The sequence below is a fragment of the Neovison vison genome, chromosome 3 (assembly GCF_020171115.1).
Source record: "Neovison vison isolate M4711 chromosome 3, ASM_NN_V1, whole genome shotgun sequence".
Taxonomy (NCBI): Eukaryota; Metazoa; Chordata; class Mammalia; order Carnivora; family Mustelidae; genus Neogale; species Neogale vison.
Genome location: NC_058093.1, coordinates 78,304,912 through 78,323,006, shown reverse-complemented (window position 1 = coordinate 78,323,006; position 18,095 = coordinate 78,304,912). Strand labels below are relative to the sequence as shown.

The 18,095-nt window shown below is 37.3% G+C and overlaps 1 protein-coding gene across 2 annotated transcripts in view; it reads right to left on the bottom strand.

The window, feature by feature from the left end:
* Window positions 1-15,760, bottom strand: part of DNAJC10 (DnaJ heat shock protein family (Hsp40) member C10) — a 50,312-nt gene extending 34,552 nt beyond the window's left edge. The window contains exons 1-4 of one of the 2 annotated variants that reach the window (XM_044242489.1): window positions 15,612-15,760; window positions 13,801-14,150; window positions 11,563-11,728; window positions 10,257-10,307 (exon numbers count right to left, since the gene is read on the bottom strand). In XM_044242489.1, coding sequence (XP_044098424.1) covers window positions 10,257-10,307; window positions 11,563-11,728; window positions 13,801-14,004 — 421 coding nt within the window. In that variant the 5' untranslated portion in view covers window positions 14,005-14,150; window positions 15,612-15,760. The other variant, XM_044242490.1, reaches the window with a different exon arrangement.
* Between the last annotated feature and the right edge of the window lie 2,335 nt (window positions 15,761-18,095).

Sequence of the window (18,095 nt, the reverse complement as noted above, 5' to 3'; positions counted from 1 at the left end):
TTTCAACAGTTTAAAACACAAATACATATTTGCTAATATAATGGATCTGAATATCACATGATATCTAGCCAATAATCTATTATGCATTATAATCTATAAAATGGACAGATGTAAACTCTTTTTTTTTTTTTAAAGATTTTATTTATTTATTTGACAGAGAGAGATCACAATAGGCAGAGAGGCAGGCAGAGAGAGAGAGAGAGGAGGAAGCAGGCTCCCTGCTGAGCAGAGAGCCCGATGCGGGACTCGATCCCAGGACCCTGAGATCATGACCTGAGCCGAAGGCAGCGGCTTAACCCACTGAGCCACCCAGGCGCCCCCAGATTAAACTCTTAAGAAGAGAACATAGACAGTAAATTTCTTTTACCCCAGCAGTAACAACATTGTTTTAGAAATGTCTCCTAAGGCAAGGGAAACAAAAGCAAAAATAAACTATTGGGATTACATCAGAATAAAAAGCTTTTGCACAGCAAAGAAAACCATCACCAAAAAAAGGAACCTCCTAAATCAGAGAAGATAAATACATAAGAAGTTTATAAAATCCAATACCAAAACCCCCACATAATCTGATTAAAACTGTGCAGGGGATCTGTATATTTTTCCAAAGATATACAGATATATATAAAAGATGCTTAACATCACTAAACATCAGAGAAAAGCAAATCATAACCACTATGAGATATCACTTTACATCTGTCAGAATAGCTAGAATCAAGATGAAATAACAAGTACTGGCAAGGATGTACAGAGAATGGGACACTTGTGCATTGTGGATGAGAGTGTAAATTGTTTTAGGGAGGTTCCTCAAAAAACTAAATATAGAACTAACATATGATCCAATAATTTCACTGGGTATTTACCTAGAAAAAACAAAAAACTAATTTGAAAGATAACATGCACCTTTGTGTTTACTGAAGCATTATTTATAATAGCCAAGATACGGAAGCAGCCCAAGTGTCCACTGACAGATTAATAGATTAAAAATGTGGTATATATACAATGGAATATTAGCCATAAAAAGGATGAGATCCTGCCATTTGTGACAATAAAGATGGACCTACAAGGTTATAATGCTAAGTGAAATAAGTCAAAGATAAACAAACACCACATGATTCCACTTATATGTGAAACCTAAAAAACAGAACAGATGAATAAGTAAACAAAAAGTAGAATCAGACATAGAAGTACAAACTGATGGTTCCCAGTGGGGAGGAATGTGTGGGGAAAGAGCAAAATGGTAAAGGAAATGGGAGTTACCAGCTCCCAGTTATGGAATAAATAAGTCATGGGAATAAAAGATACAGAGAATACAGTCTATTATAACAGCATTGCACAGTGACAGATGGCAGCTACACTGGTGATGAACACAGCACACCTACAGAGCTGTTGAGTCACTATGTTGTACACCTGAAACTAATGTAACATAGTGTGTCAACTCTACTCAAAAAACAACTCAATGTTTACTTTCAATTTCAAGACACATGGATCTGTAGAGAAAAGTTAATCTGTACATTACTGGTAAAGCACATAATTTATCATTTTATTAGCTATTCCCCGGCAATGTTTAGAAAGTCTGACCAACAGATCATTCTATCTAAGTGGCTAAAATAATTGCCATATAAACTTGGACCACCAACTGGTAATAACTTAGGTAAAACTTTTATAAACTCAGTGAAGACTCTAACAGAAATAGGGTTGTTTCATTAGCTATAAATAAGAAATGAGATGGGTATTTATATATAAAAAGATAAAGAAATGATTAGACAAAATAGGACTGATCATAAGTCTTAAATAAAAGTATGACATATGACAAATCTGAATGGCATTTAAATTGAAACAAAACTGTTCACAGTGAAAAAATGTCCTTTTGGTACTTTGTTTTCACGGAGCACTTTTAACGTATTTATACAGTTCCCACTGCTGCTGAGTAAAATTAAAAATATTCTTAATGCTGTGTTATTGATGCTCAATGTTTTTATAAAACCCAGCAACACAGAATAAAACAAGTATATTTCAGAATGCAACTTTCAGCTTCTAAATTCTACAATTACAGTAATGTCCACTTATATCCACACAACAGCAGCTAACAACTTGTTAGCCTAGAAAAATGTAACAATAGGATGAGGTCATAAACACGTGAGGTAACAGAGATCAAAGAGTTAAGAGCATAAATTACTGAGTAAGAGAAAACTAAATGTACAAGTGGTAACAGAGATCGAAGAGTTAAGAGCATAAATTACTAAGTAAGACAAAACTAAATGTAAAAGTATAGGGAATACAGTCAATAAGACAATTGATGAGTAACTCTATTGCTAACAGGTTCATTTCATTTAAGAAAAAAAGAGCAGCACAAGCATGGGCTTTAAGATGAACCAGAGCTGAGTGTATGCCCTATCTCTGGTACTGTGTCAGTCAGGAAAAATTATGCTATAGTAAACAAGTGATTCCAATTATGCATGGGCTGACAATAAAGGTTTATTTCTACCATTTATTACATGTCTATATTGAGTTGGCTGCAACTCTCCATGACCCCTGGCCGGTGGAGCAGGCTCTATTTTCAACAACGCTATTTCTCCTGACAGAGCAAAATGGTGAACTACATGTTGACTCTTAAAAGCTTCTGCCCAGAAGTGACACACATTACTTCTGTTCACATTTCACTGGCCAAAGCAAGTCATGTGGTCATGCCCAAGTTCTACAGAGTCGGATGTATAATTCTCCATCACAGAGAAGGAGAAACAATCAACATGGATGAATATAGTAAAATATACCACAAATACCTAATAGCTGAACTTAGGTATGTAATTGTTTTTCCCCCTCAAATGCAGTTTGTAATTTCTGGGGAAAAAAACCCTAGTATCAATATTGATGTTTGTTGTGAAGATTAGGTATGTTAAATATTAATTGCCTGAAATAGGAACCGATGCTCACAAATTAAAGCAATGTTTTATTATTCTCTTCCACTTACCTACAAAACATTCTTATAATATGACCACTTATTATTTGGAAGAACTTTGTCGTAATAACTCACAAAGAGGCAGCACAGGACTTGCTGGCAGACAGCACAGTTGTGAAATCAACAGCTCCATGAAACTGCACATTAAAAAATTTTTGCTACGATTTTTGTCCCTCAGAATGAAGCCTTTTAAGAGGATGTTTATTTATTCATTGATTCACTTTAGTTATTGAGAAATAATTCACTCCCTGATGTGACTATTATGGAAAAAAATTATAAAATTTAGGGTATTAAAGGAAGTTTGTGTTATTATTCCCAATGGTAGAATTTCATCTTTCTTGCCCCAAGGAAAAGGGTTTCAAAAAAAAGTCTTATCAATGAGAAGCAATCCAGTATAGCCCCTACTCCTGAGATTCCCCAAAACCTTACTAAGGATCCAGTTATTGCACACACTCCTGCAAACATGGTCTAGAATGTTGAGAAGTTCACCCTATGCAGGCTGTGCTTTGTATCATTTCAACACTGAATGGGTTTTGTTAGATGCTTTTACATCTTGTATTAACTAGATATGTCTGCTTCAGAATTACAAGAATTACAATTCATAATCGTTAATTGAAATTAACAATAACTACTCTTCAAAAGAAGAGTTTTCTGACAAATAATTGAACAAAATCCTAGATTTCACTTTGTTAGATGATGGGGATTTAAGAAAAAAGAAAAGAAAAGAAAAAAAAAAAGGCAGAGGTGCTGTGAGCTCCTTCGCAATTTCTCGAGTTTGTCTTCAAAAGGATGTATTATGTAAGTACTATTCAGAATGACTAGTAAAAGTGAGATGTCCTCTGCTTTTGCAGATACTGTCTAGAATTTGCTTATAATGACTAAAAATCTACTTTTCTGTAACACATAAAAAGACAGTATGAACCATGCTTAGTAGGAAGGATGAGAACCTTAAGTGGAGTTTACTAATCAGATTTTCTCTTCTGTACTATAAACAGTCTAGAGTTCAGTACTGATAAAAGTGAACTATGTAATTAGCACTAACTCTCCCACAACAACTGCAAAATTGGACAAAATATAAGACTTCTGCTGAAAGCATCAGACATTTACCAATATAGTAAAGAACTAGAGGGCCAAAGTATGGAAGGAGGTGAAAATCACAACACCGGCATTTTCAAGAAAAGGTAGTTGACTGGCAAGAAAGTGAGCAGAACTTTCAATACATTCATGAGGCTAGAGGGACAAAAATAGAATACAGGGCAAATCTAAGAAAGGGTCCTCTAAATAATGATGAACTGGAAAATGACCAGTCCTTTCAAAATCCAAAGCTCGGCTTTTGAATCATTTCAGTCTCTGGATAAAACTGATCTGAGGTTGTTAGTGACCTCAGCCAGAAGAAAGCATAACTCCTCTCTGGGAAAAGAGAACAACATAATTTTAAAATATCTTTGCAATTATATGCATAGTTATACAACAACAGAACTAAGTAACACAAACCAACAGAAATAACCAGTAATAGAAAGAAATACACAACCAAGTAGGTCATTGTCATATTTACACAAGTACAAATTGATACTATCTTGCTTCAGCTTCTTCAATTAAAACATCTGGAGCAGCTTGCTTCAGCCCAGTTACAGAGTACCTTCAGAGATCAGATGCCATGGTGCCAACTATGCACTGAACCTATCAGTATTAGCTTATTATTTCCAAAAAATGATCTCTAAGGTTTTGTGGCTGTATTTTTAACTACTCTTTGGGGGTTGTACATGAATTATTAGCAGTTTTTAATAACTGTTCGATAGTGACACACCTGAAAATGTTTGAACCCATATGCAATATAACCATCAGGAAAATCTCTCATTCTGGGTTACCCCATTTAATTGGTCAGTTTTCAAGTTCTGTTCAGTTCTTCCAATTCTATCTCTGATTCCAGTTTTCTGCCCTACTGATCCCCAAACACTCATTGGCAAACTAGCTGATGAGAGGTAATAAGAGCCATAGAGGAAAGCTACAGGTTCATATAACTACATTCAGTGGAGTTATGATTCTCTAGCTTGTGATATGAGTAGCAGTTCTGTCTACCAAAAATCCAAAAAAAAAAAAAAATCAATTTTTTCCAATTTTCTTTGTATAGAAGACACACCTTTTTACTTTAAGAACTTGTTCAAGTGTTCATGTAAGGACTGTTGACAAAATGCACTGAATATCTTTGTAGGCCTAGGCTCACCAACAGGATAGAGAAAATAAGTGCAGTTCTTGGTCAGAAGAAACTGTTCAAAATCAAGCGACTATTAGACATCATTGATAATGATGTGTGAGAAACACTATATGCATTATTTTTTGCAGCTAGTATGCTATTTTTATTTTCTAAATCAAATGAGATAATAGAACAAAATAAAATTGAAATTTGAGGTAAAATATTTATTTGAAATAGAAAGAATAAACCTATTTTATACATCTGCACAGCCTTTGAAAGTAAGAATCTAATCCAATAGTTTAGATTTTCTAAAATGCAATGGAAGATTTTAATAGAACTGTTATTTTTACATCCATTTTCACAAAAATGAAAGTCAAAGTAAATCTGCTTCCAAAATAACCACAGTTAACCAAAACTCTGAAATCCAAAAGCTCCAAAACTGGGAATTTATACGCAAGTTTGCAGCAAGCTCTCATGGCATCCAAACCTGTCCTGAACTGTTCTGGGGCCACTTATCATTCATTCTTTTTCTTTCTTGTGTACATACTTACACATTTACTCTGCAGAAAATATTAATGTTTTAGAAAAAATTATACTGCCCAACATTCTGCGAAGAACATTATTTAATCCACAGTGTATTGATGAAAAGTAATAAAATGAAACTTCACTAGAGTTGGAGGCTGGAATGAGAAGCCATACCTCTCAGCATCAATTACAGTAAGAACTGTCAATTATAAACCCCAACAGAATCATTATTAACAGAAAAGAATGATCAATTATAGTCTGTAGATCTGCCAATTAAACTGTTGTCACTGTGAACTCTTGCTTTCCTCCAATGGATTTTCATTCAGAACAACCCTTCCCAATTTCCTCCTTTTTCCTCATAAAGTTAACATTCCTCTCTGCTGTTTGTTAGACTTGCCTATGTTTCTGCCCTACCTTGCATGTCCCAAACTGTAATTCCCTGCTATTCTTGAATAAACCCTTTCTTTTCCTGGTAAAATATCCTGTTTTCAGGTTGACATTATTTGGCGATCAGACATGGGCTCCTGGCAGGACCCCAACAACTATGAGACAGGTGAGCAGCAGATGCTGGCACCCACAGAGTCAACTGAGCTAACTCCTTCCTTACAACTCTGTAATCTGAGGTTAGGTTTTTTCCCTGGATTTTGAGTTCTGTTCTCTGCATTTTGAGCTCTCCAGGCTTTATTCAGGATCTGTTTTAAGGCTTTGTTCTTCTTGAGAGTACTCGTTGGGCCTTTGGTCCTTTGGTCCAACTCTTCTTTGGAACCAGACTGTTTCTGTGGGAACTGCACTGGCCTTTGGTTCAACTCCTTTTTGGGACCAGACCTTTTCTATAGGGACTATTCTTGTTGGGACTGTACTGGCTTTTAGACTGATTCCTTCTGGAACCAGACTATTCCTACTGGAACTGTGCTGTTTAGGAATTTTTCTTTTTGCTTTAGGAAAAAAACTCTAAGAAATAAGGTACTAGTCATCAAATGCTTTGAGGGTGTCTGTACTTCTAGGACTTCAGCTGGTTTTATGTTTAAAAACTATGGTCCTTCCTTATGCGTATTTCTAAGTAAATGGATCCACTTAACTAAATTTAATTTTAGAACTTCAGTGACCATTATGGTGAACTTTGGATCTCCCCAAACTTACTTTCCTCAAAACTGAACTGGATAGCCATGGCTCTACAGTTGTCAAAACTGAATGGGATGCCTGTATTCCCCGGTATTTTGAAGTGTCTTACCAGGAACCTAAAATTGCCTCTGCAAAATACAATTTTTATACTACATGAGGTGAACAATTAAAAAAAGGCTAAAAGGCTTCCAAGGGCTCCTTTCCCCCTCCCTGATCTCGCCTCACAATGTGTACAGCCCCCCACGCTCAGGCCCCACCTCCACTGTCATCATCCTCCTTCCCTACCACACTTCTACCTCCACCTCCTCCAGGCCCTTGGGTTCCTCATTTGAATTTTCTAACTGCACTTCTCTGAGTTATTTGGAACCTCTCCCTGCTCCCATCTCTCCTGAACCTACTAAACCTGCCCCATTAGAGACTTCTGAGAATCCAAATAAACCCCAAAATTTCTTAGGTTCCTGGGACTAAAGCTGAATTACAAGCCATAGTTAGTTTCCTAAAGTGAGTGATGACCCCCATAGGTCTGCTGAAGATTTTCACATAGTTATTCAAACTTACTAACCTGGTCTCTCAGATATTTTTCAGTTAGTCTACATGCTTGTTCATGAGGGCCAGGCCAAACGCTGGGTGAAATCAGCCCAGGGAGAACATCCTGAAAGGGATTCTGAGAAACAGACCCTGAACTTTTGGCAAGATTTTAGAACACTCGGCTATAAACCTCCACTGAGCAATTATAGCAGCCTTTCCTAAGCCTGTTGCCTGGAACAAAATTCAGGCTTGCACACAAAAGCCTGATGAGCCTGTTCATGATTATTACAATGAACTTCAAATTATCTTTAAAGAAAATTCTTATCTTACTGTGCATGCTGAATCCACACTGGTAGCGTTTAACTTTATATTTATTAGCAAGCTGAACCCAGGTCTCTTTTAGTTAAAAGAACCAAGACAAAATGGGAAACTATGTCTATTACAGATTAAATTTTGCAAACCAGCCTGCTCACAGCCTAAATGAGTCACCTGAAAGACAAACCACTAAAATTCTCAATTTTCAACCCCAGCAAATGAAAGCCGCTAAGCAAAACCAAAACCTCCTAGTGTCTGCTGTTGTTGAGAAGAGCCAGGACATTGGATAAAAGACTGTTACCCTCTTAAGTGCTTCAGATGTCTTTAGTCCTCTAGACACCTTTCCAATGCCTTCCTAATTCCCACTGATAGGGATCCAAGGAACTACCAGGCATCTTCCCAATCTTCCCACTTAATTAGCTTGGAAAAACTACTTGTTTTTCCCTGTCCCTAACACCAAAGCTATAGTCTTTCTGCTCTACCTCACTGCTATATAAAGTCAACTTGCCCCAGAGTACTGAAATAGTTCAAATAGTGCGGGTCTTTAATCAACCTCAAAAGCTTCCTAGCTCTGAACCTATTCCCTTTTGTCTTGGGTCTTTAAGAAATATTCACCTTTATCTCCTTAGTTCTGCCACTCTATTCATTTACCAGGTTGACATGTCTTAGAAAAATATTATGCCAGAGCAAGGGCTACGTTTTGAATTCAGGTAGCCTTGTAAGGTTTTCTTGGACTGACTGGACACTGCTGAAAGTGGATTCCAAACTTTTCCTCTGGCTCAACTTCTATATGCTTTATTAAAAAAAAAGGACACACCTGACCCTGCTATTTGGAAAGAGTGGATAGACACAGATTTTGGGACTTTAAAGAAAAACCTAGTAAAGCCCCTAATAAATGCTTTTAGACATCCCAACTTCCCTTTTTCCTCTTTGTATGTGAGAGAGAAGGGAAGGCTTTGTCTGCATTTTCCAAACCTCTACAAGAGGGGGAAACCTCTTTTTTTGATTAGGCTTTTTGGAAATAGCCTTATCATGATCCTGTGATCAAATTAATCCTTTACTTGGTTTTTTTCTGAAGGGTGAGAAGGTTGAAAATTCACAAGTCCTTCTTTCATCTGATGTGTTATCTGACTCTGGAACTCTTACCCAAATTCATGGTCTCTGAATTTGCAACCTTACAGGTTGTATGGTTAGATAACATTTGTTTCTAAAAGTTCTTTTGAGATAACAATACTGTTTTAATACATCTTTGAGGTTTTGTTATTTTTTGCAACAAATTCATTAGCTATTGCTTCAAGTATACTTGCATTGTACTGTCCCAAATGCACTTTGTAAATTCGGTGTGCTCTTGCAATAATACTCACTGATTGGCTTTCATGGCCACCTAAGTGGGGACTTCAAGAGGCATCCATAACTCTGGGTTTGTTTCTGTTGGGAGAACCTTCCTCCCCTTTGTTGGAGGAAGTGCCAATAAATATTTTCAGTTAGTTACTTTTTTTTTTTTTTAAGATTTTATTTACTTGACAGAGAGAGATCACGAATAGGCAGAGTGGCAGGCAGGCATAGAGGAGGAAGCAGGTTCCCTGCTGAGCTGAGAGCCCGATGAGGGGCTCGATCCCAGGACCCTGAGATCATGACCTGAGCCAAAGGCAGAGTCTTTAACCCACTGAGCCACCCAGGTGCCCCAGTTAGTTACTTTCTGATCTAGGGTCTTGGTTTAGAACCCTCCTAAAATCTGGATTTAGGTTACTTCTTCTGTTTTGCACGATATATTTTAAGCTTTGTATTTTGCTGCCTGGCAAACTTTTGTAAAAATCAAATACCCAGTAAGGAGATGATCTCCAATGCTTACAATCTTGATAAATAGGAACTATACATGAGAAATGCCTAACCTTCCTTGTTATTCAAATGTGACCATAAATGGTTTCTAACTACTACGTACTTTCCTTGAAGTAGGATGTGTGGACCAGAAAAGGTCCTTTCTGGCACTGAGGAACAAAACCATTAAATATGGAAATCCTGGCTCTTGATCAGAGATACTTTTGGATAAAGATCTTGACCAAAAAGGGGGAAATGTGGGACAACCTCATTAAAGTAGACTGGGAAAGCTGAAAAGGGGAGGCACACCACTCAAAGTCAATTACAGGAAGAACTGTCAAATGAAGATACTAACAAAGGAATCATCAAGAGTTAAAAACGATCAATTACAGGCCACAATAGGAAAAGATGGACATTGAGTCTTCTATAAGAAATGGACTACCCCTGCAAATCAGCTAAAGAAACTGTTATCACTTTGAATTCTTGCTTTTCTCTAATGGACTCTCATTCAGAAAAACCTCTCCCAACTTCCTTCTCCATAAGATAAAAGTTCCTTTTATTTGCCTATGGTTTTACCATAGCTTGCATGTCCTGAGTAACAATTTTCTGCTGTTCCTGAATAAACCTATTTTTGCTGGTAAAATAACTATTTTATTTTAAAAGTTAAAAATACTCATTATCATGTTAAAACAACAACAACAACAAAAATTCTAAATTTCAAATATATCTGTCCTTAAGAGTTTTAGGTAAAAGATGGTCTTGGACTAGTTTTAGAAAACCATATGATCATGAACTTACCAAACTCTCTTCTATCCAGTGTTATGATTTCAGGATCATCATCATAAATACCTAATTTAAAAGTGAAAATTATAAATTAATAGTTCATCATAAAAATAAATTACCACAGAAAAATAGGTTACTTACTCTTGTTTATTCATCAAAAATCAGATTACTATACTAAATCTCAAAGTTGAAGAATGTGCAACAAACGAACAAAAATGGAGAGTAAATAATACCACTCGTGATGCCTCTGAAGAGTTATAAAAAACAAAAAAAAAATCCATTTCCTGATAGGGACTCTTATAGTTGTGCATAGGAGTTCCTAATATTCCCATGATTTCATCTCCACAGAAAATTTCTATTATTATTTTTTGTTTATTTTGTAATAATTAGAGACTCAAAGGAAGTTGTAAAAATAGCAGACCTCTATGTACCCTTCCCTTAGCTTCCCCTAATGGTGACTTATGTAGTTTTAATAAAATATCAAAACTAGGAAATTGACACGATCTGTTACTCTTAACTAGACTACAGACCTTACTTCCTTCTCAGATTACATGGTTTTTTAAATAAATGGTATCACTAAAATATTTTTTAGTAGTCTTAGAATTTTTATAGTAGAGATCGACTTATTTAGTAAATATAAATTGTCATAATTAAAATCAATGTGAGAAAATTTCTTACTATGTGAAATATAAAAATAATACTAGTGATGGATAAAGACCAAGTGTTAGCAAACTTTTTCGGCAGAGGCCAGTTAAATAGGCTTTGTGGAATGTATAGTATCTGTCATAGCTATTCAACTCTGCCCCCAAAGTGAAAGAAGCCAAAGACAATATGTAAATAAATGAGCCTGATTTTACTCTCATAATTCTATGATTAATAAAGCTCTATTTATAAAAGGAGGTGGCAGGCCAGATTTAGCCTGTGAAACATAGATTGCCGACATCTGATACACCCTACTGCACTGCAGTGATTATAAATGAAAATACTATTTTGGGAAAAAAAAGTCAGTCTAGAGAAAAAAATACTTCCCAATATGAATTTAAAGTATTTATGTGGTCTACTACAAAAGAATATCTCAGTTCTTAGCCTGCATTTCAGGATAATTAAAAATGAAGAGAAATGCTGGGTAAGTGAATGCTCCCTCTTGCCTTGGTACCTGTGTTTATTTTACTTCCCCTCCCCTCCTTTGGAATTCTGCTCCAATGTTATATTAAAAAAGTGACACATATTAACTACATAAGCTTAGTAGTAAAACAAAATTAGTTTTCAAAATTTACTCAAATAAAAACAGTATTTCATACAGAGTATCATATCATCTTACCAAAATCATAACGATAATAATTCCAGCTTTCATACTGGCCTCCTTCTTGATTATCTGCAAGTCCCTTTTCTCCGTATTTGTCATACTTTTTCCGCAGATCTTCATCTTTGAGTACTTCATATGCTCTATTTATTTTTAAAAAATCACTATGTGCGTTTGGGTTATTCTATTAAAAATATTAGATATAACATTTGTTTTAGGTATGTGATCAAGTCTCTTCAAAGCCTATATGAAGATTTAATTTAATCTTAAATACTTCTGGGAGAAAAAGTAAGGAGGAGATGACATGAAATATGTTATCACAGGTTAAAATAAGAAAGTATTTCTAAAGAACTACAATCTTCCAAAGAAAAAAAAGAATAAGGAAAATAACAGAGAAATGAGAATTGATGCCTCCAAAGGCTGACAGATATGGTTTTACAGTATGTCATTCCTTCTAAGAAATGCAACTGAGAAAAACTAAACCTTAGAAACATTCAAATTTGTAAATATTATGCTACCTCTAAAACAATTGCAAAGAAATTTGTTGGTTATTTTTCCATTTGAGGCAACAGCAACTTAATATTAACTAAAAACCACCCCAAAACAAAAAACAAAAGGTATGTGCCCCAATCCACCAGATAATTAAATGGAACTGGTGTCAGAGTAAAACTCAAAACTGGATTAGAAATGTTCCTCATTTGTTACTGTTGCACAGAAATGATTTCTAAGGAATGCTTTCATCTAAATAATAATTAGCTATAAAAGGACTACCATCTTTCATATGGAAACTTTAAAAATCATGTTCTGTAATTTTAAAAGAAAAATAAGAAAAACAAAAATTCTAAATAGAGTGCAGATCTCAGGAAAGATAACCAACTAACAAGAGTTCTACTGCTAAGCTGTATGCAATGAAAATAAAATAACTCTATTTAAAAACTTCTACATAGGAAACAGAAAATTATAAACCATACCTTTCTTCTTGATAAGCCGAATCTCATTAAAAGTTACAGAAATTACTAAAAATATTCTAAGTATTAAAACATTTTATTTTGAAAAAATGACATTATTGAATACATAATCAAGTATTTATGATGGGAATTAACAGGCATTGGCTGTTATTAAGTTTTAATTTGTAGTAATTTCTGATTCTGGTCTGGAATTTGTATGTGGGAGAAAACAGTGAAAGATGAAGCATGTTCTTATTAGCTCCTACTGCCATTTTTAGCAAGAACCTTTCCAGTTCTAAGGAAATAATTTTTCTGTTACTTTTTTTTTTTTTTTTTAAGACTTTATGTATTTGTTAGAGAGAGAACATGCACAAGCAGGGGGAGTAGCAGGCAGAGGGAGAAGTAGGATCCCTATTAAGCAAGAAGCCGGATGTGGGACTCAATTCCAGGACCCTGGGATCTTGATCTGAGCCAAAGGCAGAAGTTTAACCAACTGATCCCACCCAAGGTGTCCCTTACCTAACTTACTTTTTGTGACAACATGGATGGAACTAGAGCGTATCATGCTTAGCGAAATAAGTCAAGCGGAGAAAGACAAATATCATATGATCTCCCTGATATGAGGGAGTGGTGATGCAACATGGGGGCTTAAGTGGGTAGGAGAAGAATCCATGAAACAAGATGGGATAGGGAGGGAGACAAACCATAAGTGACTCTTAATCTCACGAAACAAACTGTGGGTTGCTGGGGGGAGGGGGGTTGGGAGAAGGGGGGTAGGGTTATGGACATTGGGGAGGGTATGTGCTTTTGGGTAAATTGGAAGGGGAGATGAACCATGAGAGACTATGGACTCTGAAAAACAATCTGAGGGGTTTGAAGTGGCGGGGGGGTGGGAGGTTGGGGTACCAGGTGGTGGGTATTATAGAGGGCACAGCTTGCATGGAGCACTGGGTGTGGTGAAAAAATAATGAATACCGTTTTTCTGAAAATAAATAAATTGGGTAAATTTGAAAAAAAAAAAAAAACTACTTAAATTACTCCACATTTTTGTTGGCTTTGGAATTAACACCTGTAATGGACCTGTTGTAAATTAGTTTTCAAATTAAGAGGGAATTAAATTTTTGGTATCAACATTCCTTCACATTGTTCTCAACTAGATTATTTCGCTGCTTCTTAGTACAAAAACTGAACTGTGATTTTTGACATGATTTTTCTTAACCATGTGAGCACTTATTTAAAATTTAAATATGTATCAAAACTTTACTAAAATACATTAATTAGAGATATTTAAAAAGAAAATTTTACCTACCGGGTTTTTATCAGGATGTAGCTTCAATGCCAATTTCTTGAAAGCTTGTCTTATTTCTCTACTGCTTGCAGTTTTGGATACTCCAAGTAAACTGTAAAAATCCTGATCTGTACCCACTAAAACGGCCATATATACTATTAGAAAACAAAGAATGATCCTTTTCAAGTCTCTGACATAGTCATTTTTATTTAACCAGACTTCCATTCTTTTTCTTATACAAGTTCTGATTTAAGTGAACATTAAAATACACCGCTGGTTCCAGCTGATATAATATGCAAGTTGGAGAAGTTCTGTTCACATTACTCCAGGAGTGCATCAAGCATCATGAAATTGTCTCCCAAAATGTCAATCTAAAGAAAGGAAACCAGGTAGTTAAAAATACATTTTAAAAAATAGCACTAACACTATTAAATAACATGACCAGTAATAGTCTCCATTCAGTGGCAAATCACCGTTGAGGACCCAAACTCTATCCTCTGGGGGACCCCTTCACTGCTTCCCTCTCCAATGTGTGAAACTACTCAAGAAAGGAGATAAAAGGTAAAAGGTAGTATGTAGTTGTAGCTAGGTAGAACACTTTAAAAACAAACAAATTCAACTATTTGCTCTGATCAGCACCAGAACACAAGCTTGGGAAAAAGCGGTTTCCTTCCCTTTGCTATCTAGCCTAAGAACTGCTCTTTTGTAATATCATTTCCTTTTTAACTACATTTTTTTTTTTTTTTTGCCACTTAAGTCTACATCGGTTTCATTTTAATCAGATTTCACTTATAGGAAATATCCTTTGGAGGGGCTAGAAGGAAATATAGGGTCTTTTTTCACATAATTCTCCCAAGAATGGCATGAATTTATATTGTTTTAAGAGACAACATATTTGGTATGGCCGTTTTTTCCTGAGTTTTCTCAAAAAGTGCTTACACTATACACAGAGACTACTTTATACAAATAGCAGAATAATAACTAGACGTGTAATTTTATTGCAATGTTTCCGTTTGAGATAAAAATAGAAAAAAAAAAACAGAAGAGAAGGAATCACTTATTTTGACATACTCACCTGTAAAGGGTAAATAAGTTCCACTTCATCAGATCACAAAAGATCTCAAACTGCTTTGAAAAAACTAACTTTAGCATTCTCAGTTTTTCCTTTCTTCATTTAATTCTAAAGGTCTATTTCTAAACTTTCTTACCTGCGAATGGTCTTTGGCTCATTCCTAACTCCTCCCTTTCACGCAACCAAAACATACCTTTGTAAAGTATGGTGATGGAGAGTAACAAATACCCAGACTAGAAAGCAAGACTAGAGAGCAAGAGAGAACATATTCCTAAACACCACTTTGGGATAAGTGGTGTTCCCTGCCTAGCGGTCGTTCTCAGCGTGGGTGTGGCTTACTCGATCAGTGCCAAGCTTCGGGGACAGGTGGAAGCTGCAGGTATAATGCAACACGAAGGCTTTCTAGCTGCCATCACTCCAGAATGGGATGCGGGAGAGGGGAAAGATGGGAGGCATTGCGTGAAAGAAACTATTAAGTGTTGCTGGTGTATGAAGTCTCCGGCCGGACATGGGAGAGAAGAGCTTGAGTAGCTGAGGTTTAAGTGAGAAACTGGAGTTAAAAGCAGGGAACCGAGGTCGGAAGGAGGGTGACGATGTAGGTAATCGGGTAAAGATGGGGAGCGAGAACACAATAAGCCGGCCGCAGGGGTGGAGGGGAGGGAAAGGGAGATTAAGGTGCACAGGCATTTCTCTCGCCCTTCCTGGAGAGCCCATGCCGCCGCCAGCTCCGGCTGAGCCCCGGGCCCCGGCCCATGCCCACCTCCGTGTAGCGGGGTCGCTTCCTGCTGCTACTCCCCCATCCTCAAGTCCCGGCGGCGGACCCCACCCGACCGAGCGCAAGCTGTGCGCGCGCGAACGAAGCACGCCCTCTCTGACCGCCGGGCTGCCGCGCTCGGGACGGGGGAGGACAAGCCGCACCGGCAGCAACGAGCGCGGCAGCTCCAGTCGGCTCCTCGCGCCCCGGTCCCCACGGCGAGCCGGGGCGGGGCCTGGCGCGGGGCACTGTGGGAAAGGCGTGGAGGACGCGGCCTGGGAGGACCTGCAGCAGGCTCTGCGGATGCGACGGCAGCAGGGTGGGAAGGGCGGTGTAGGTTTAGGTTGACGTGGCCGTCTGCGCGGAATCCGGCTCCGGCTCCGGCTCCGGCTCCGGCTCCAACTCCAACCCCGACCTAAGAAACCCGCTCAACCCTAGAACGCCGCGCCCCCCCACCGCACCAAAGCGGCTGGCGCTCGCGTGAGCCGGACGTAGGAAGACAGAACCCGCCCCTTCCTGCTCCAGTTGCTATGGCGACGGAGAAACCCAGAGGGCAAGATTAGGCATTCAACTTCCGTGTAGCTCTGTTCTTAAAGGGAAGGCAGCGTTGGGAAGCATTTTTCTGGTTGGTGGGTGGATGTGGCAGAGAAGGAAAATTTGGTGAGAAAAGGGTAGGTTGGCCAAAGTGATACTAATTACAGTGGCAGGATGAAAAGGAAACTTGGGAGAAATAAGAATGTGTGTGTGTGTGTGTGTGTGTGAACAAACATTTGAGGATTCTACATTATTGTCTGGTTTCCTAGTCATCCAACCTAGAAACTAGGGAGTTAGCCATATTTCTCTCTCTCACTTTTACATTTAAATGATATGGTACAAAAACCGTATTTTTGATCTCCGGCAACAGAACAGTTGAAGTAGCTACATTTGCCATCATCAAAAGAAAACAAACAAACAAACATTATGAGGATACCTGCTTAGAACATTAACCCTAACATGAAATAAGTCATAATTGGTATGGATTTCTTGGGTAGTAAATCAAATGTAAGCTTATAAAAAACTGATGACTGTATGGAATCCATAGCTGAACTTACTATATATTGCAAGAAGGAGGAGGAAGTAGGTTAACAAAAGCAGAAATATTAGAAGAGTCTAATATAATAGTAAATATGTGCCAGGAAGCACACATGTATTAATTCAGTCCTCCAAATAATCTCATAGTGACTATTCCTCAACTGCAAAATGGGTATAATGAGGTAAATATGTGATAGACCTGGGAATCACACTTAAGCAGCCTGGCTCCAAAGACTGTAATATTAATCATTATGCCACACTGTGTGAACCAACAAAATCTTTAAGCTGGAAAGCAAAACAGAACACTGGAGAATCAAGCAGGGATCAGATCACAGTGAGTTTTACACTATGATGAAAACATAGGCTTCATCTTTTTGGTGATGAAAAAACTACTTAAAGCTTTTAAGTAAGGGACTGAGATTGTATTTGAAGCTATTGGAAAGTGAATCCAAAGGGAACCAGACCAGAAAGGAGGAGCAGTTAGGGGAATGCTAGAGAAAGTAAATTTGGCAGGAGATGGTGACTGGTTGGATATAAGAAAGAAAGAAGAGGAGGGATCTAAGGTTACTTCTGGTTTAGGTAACTGAGTACATCCCCTGAAATGAGAAACTCAGGGAAAAAAGAAAGTGTTCTTATTTGGATATATCTATTTCAAAGTTCCTGCATTATGTCCAAATAAATACATCCAGCCTGAAACTCATGGGAAGTGCCTAGATTGAAGAAAAAAAAATGGGAAATTATCAACTAATCTGTGGTAGTTGGAGTCATAAGTAAAACTAAGATTACCGAGAGGACATATGCAAAATAAAAGCTGTGAGCCAAGGATAAAATCTTGGGGAATTCTAATATTAGGACTGTTGCACAACAAAGGAAACCATCGACAAAATGAAAAGACAACCTGTGGAATTGAAGAAAATATTTCAAATCATATATCTAATAAAGGGTTAATATCCAAAATATGTAATGAACTTATACAATTCAACAGCAAAAAACCTCCCAAAAACAATTCAATTAAAAAATGGGCAGAAGATCTGAATACACATTTTGTCAGAGAAGACATACATGTGGACAACAAGCATATTAAAAGGTGCTCAGTGTCAGTCATCAAGGAAATGCAAATCAAAACCACAATGGGATATCACCTCATACCAGTCAGAATGAGTAATATCAAAAAGACAGAAAAATAAGTGTTGGCAAGGATGTGGGGAAAAGGGAACCCTTATAGGGTTGTTGGGAGTGCAAACTGGTGCAGCCACTATGGGAAACAGCATGAAAGTTCCTCAAAAAATTAAAAATAGAACTACCATATGATCCAGCAATTCTTCTGGGTGTTTATCCTAAGAAAGTGAAAACAGTAATTGGAAAAGATATACGCACCCTTATATTCATCACAGCATTATTAACAATAGCCAAGATATG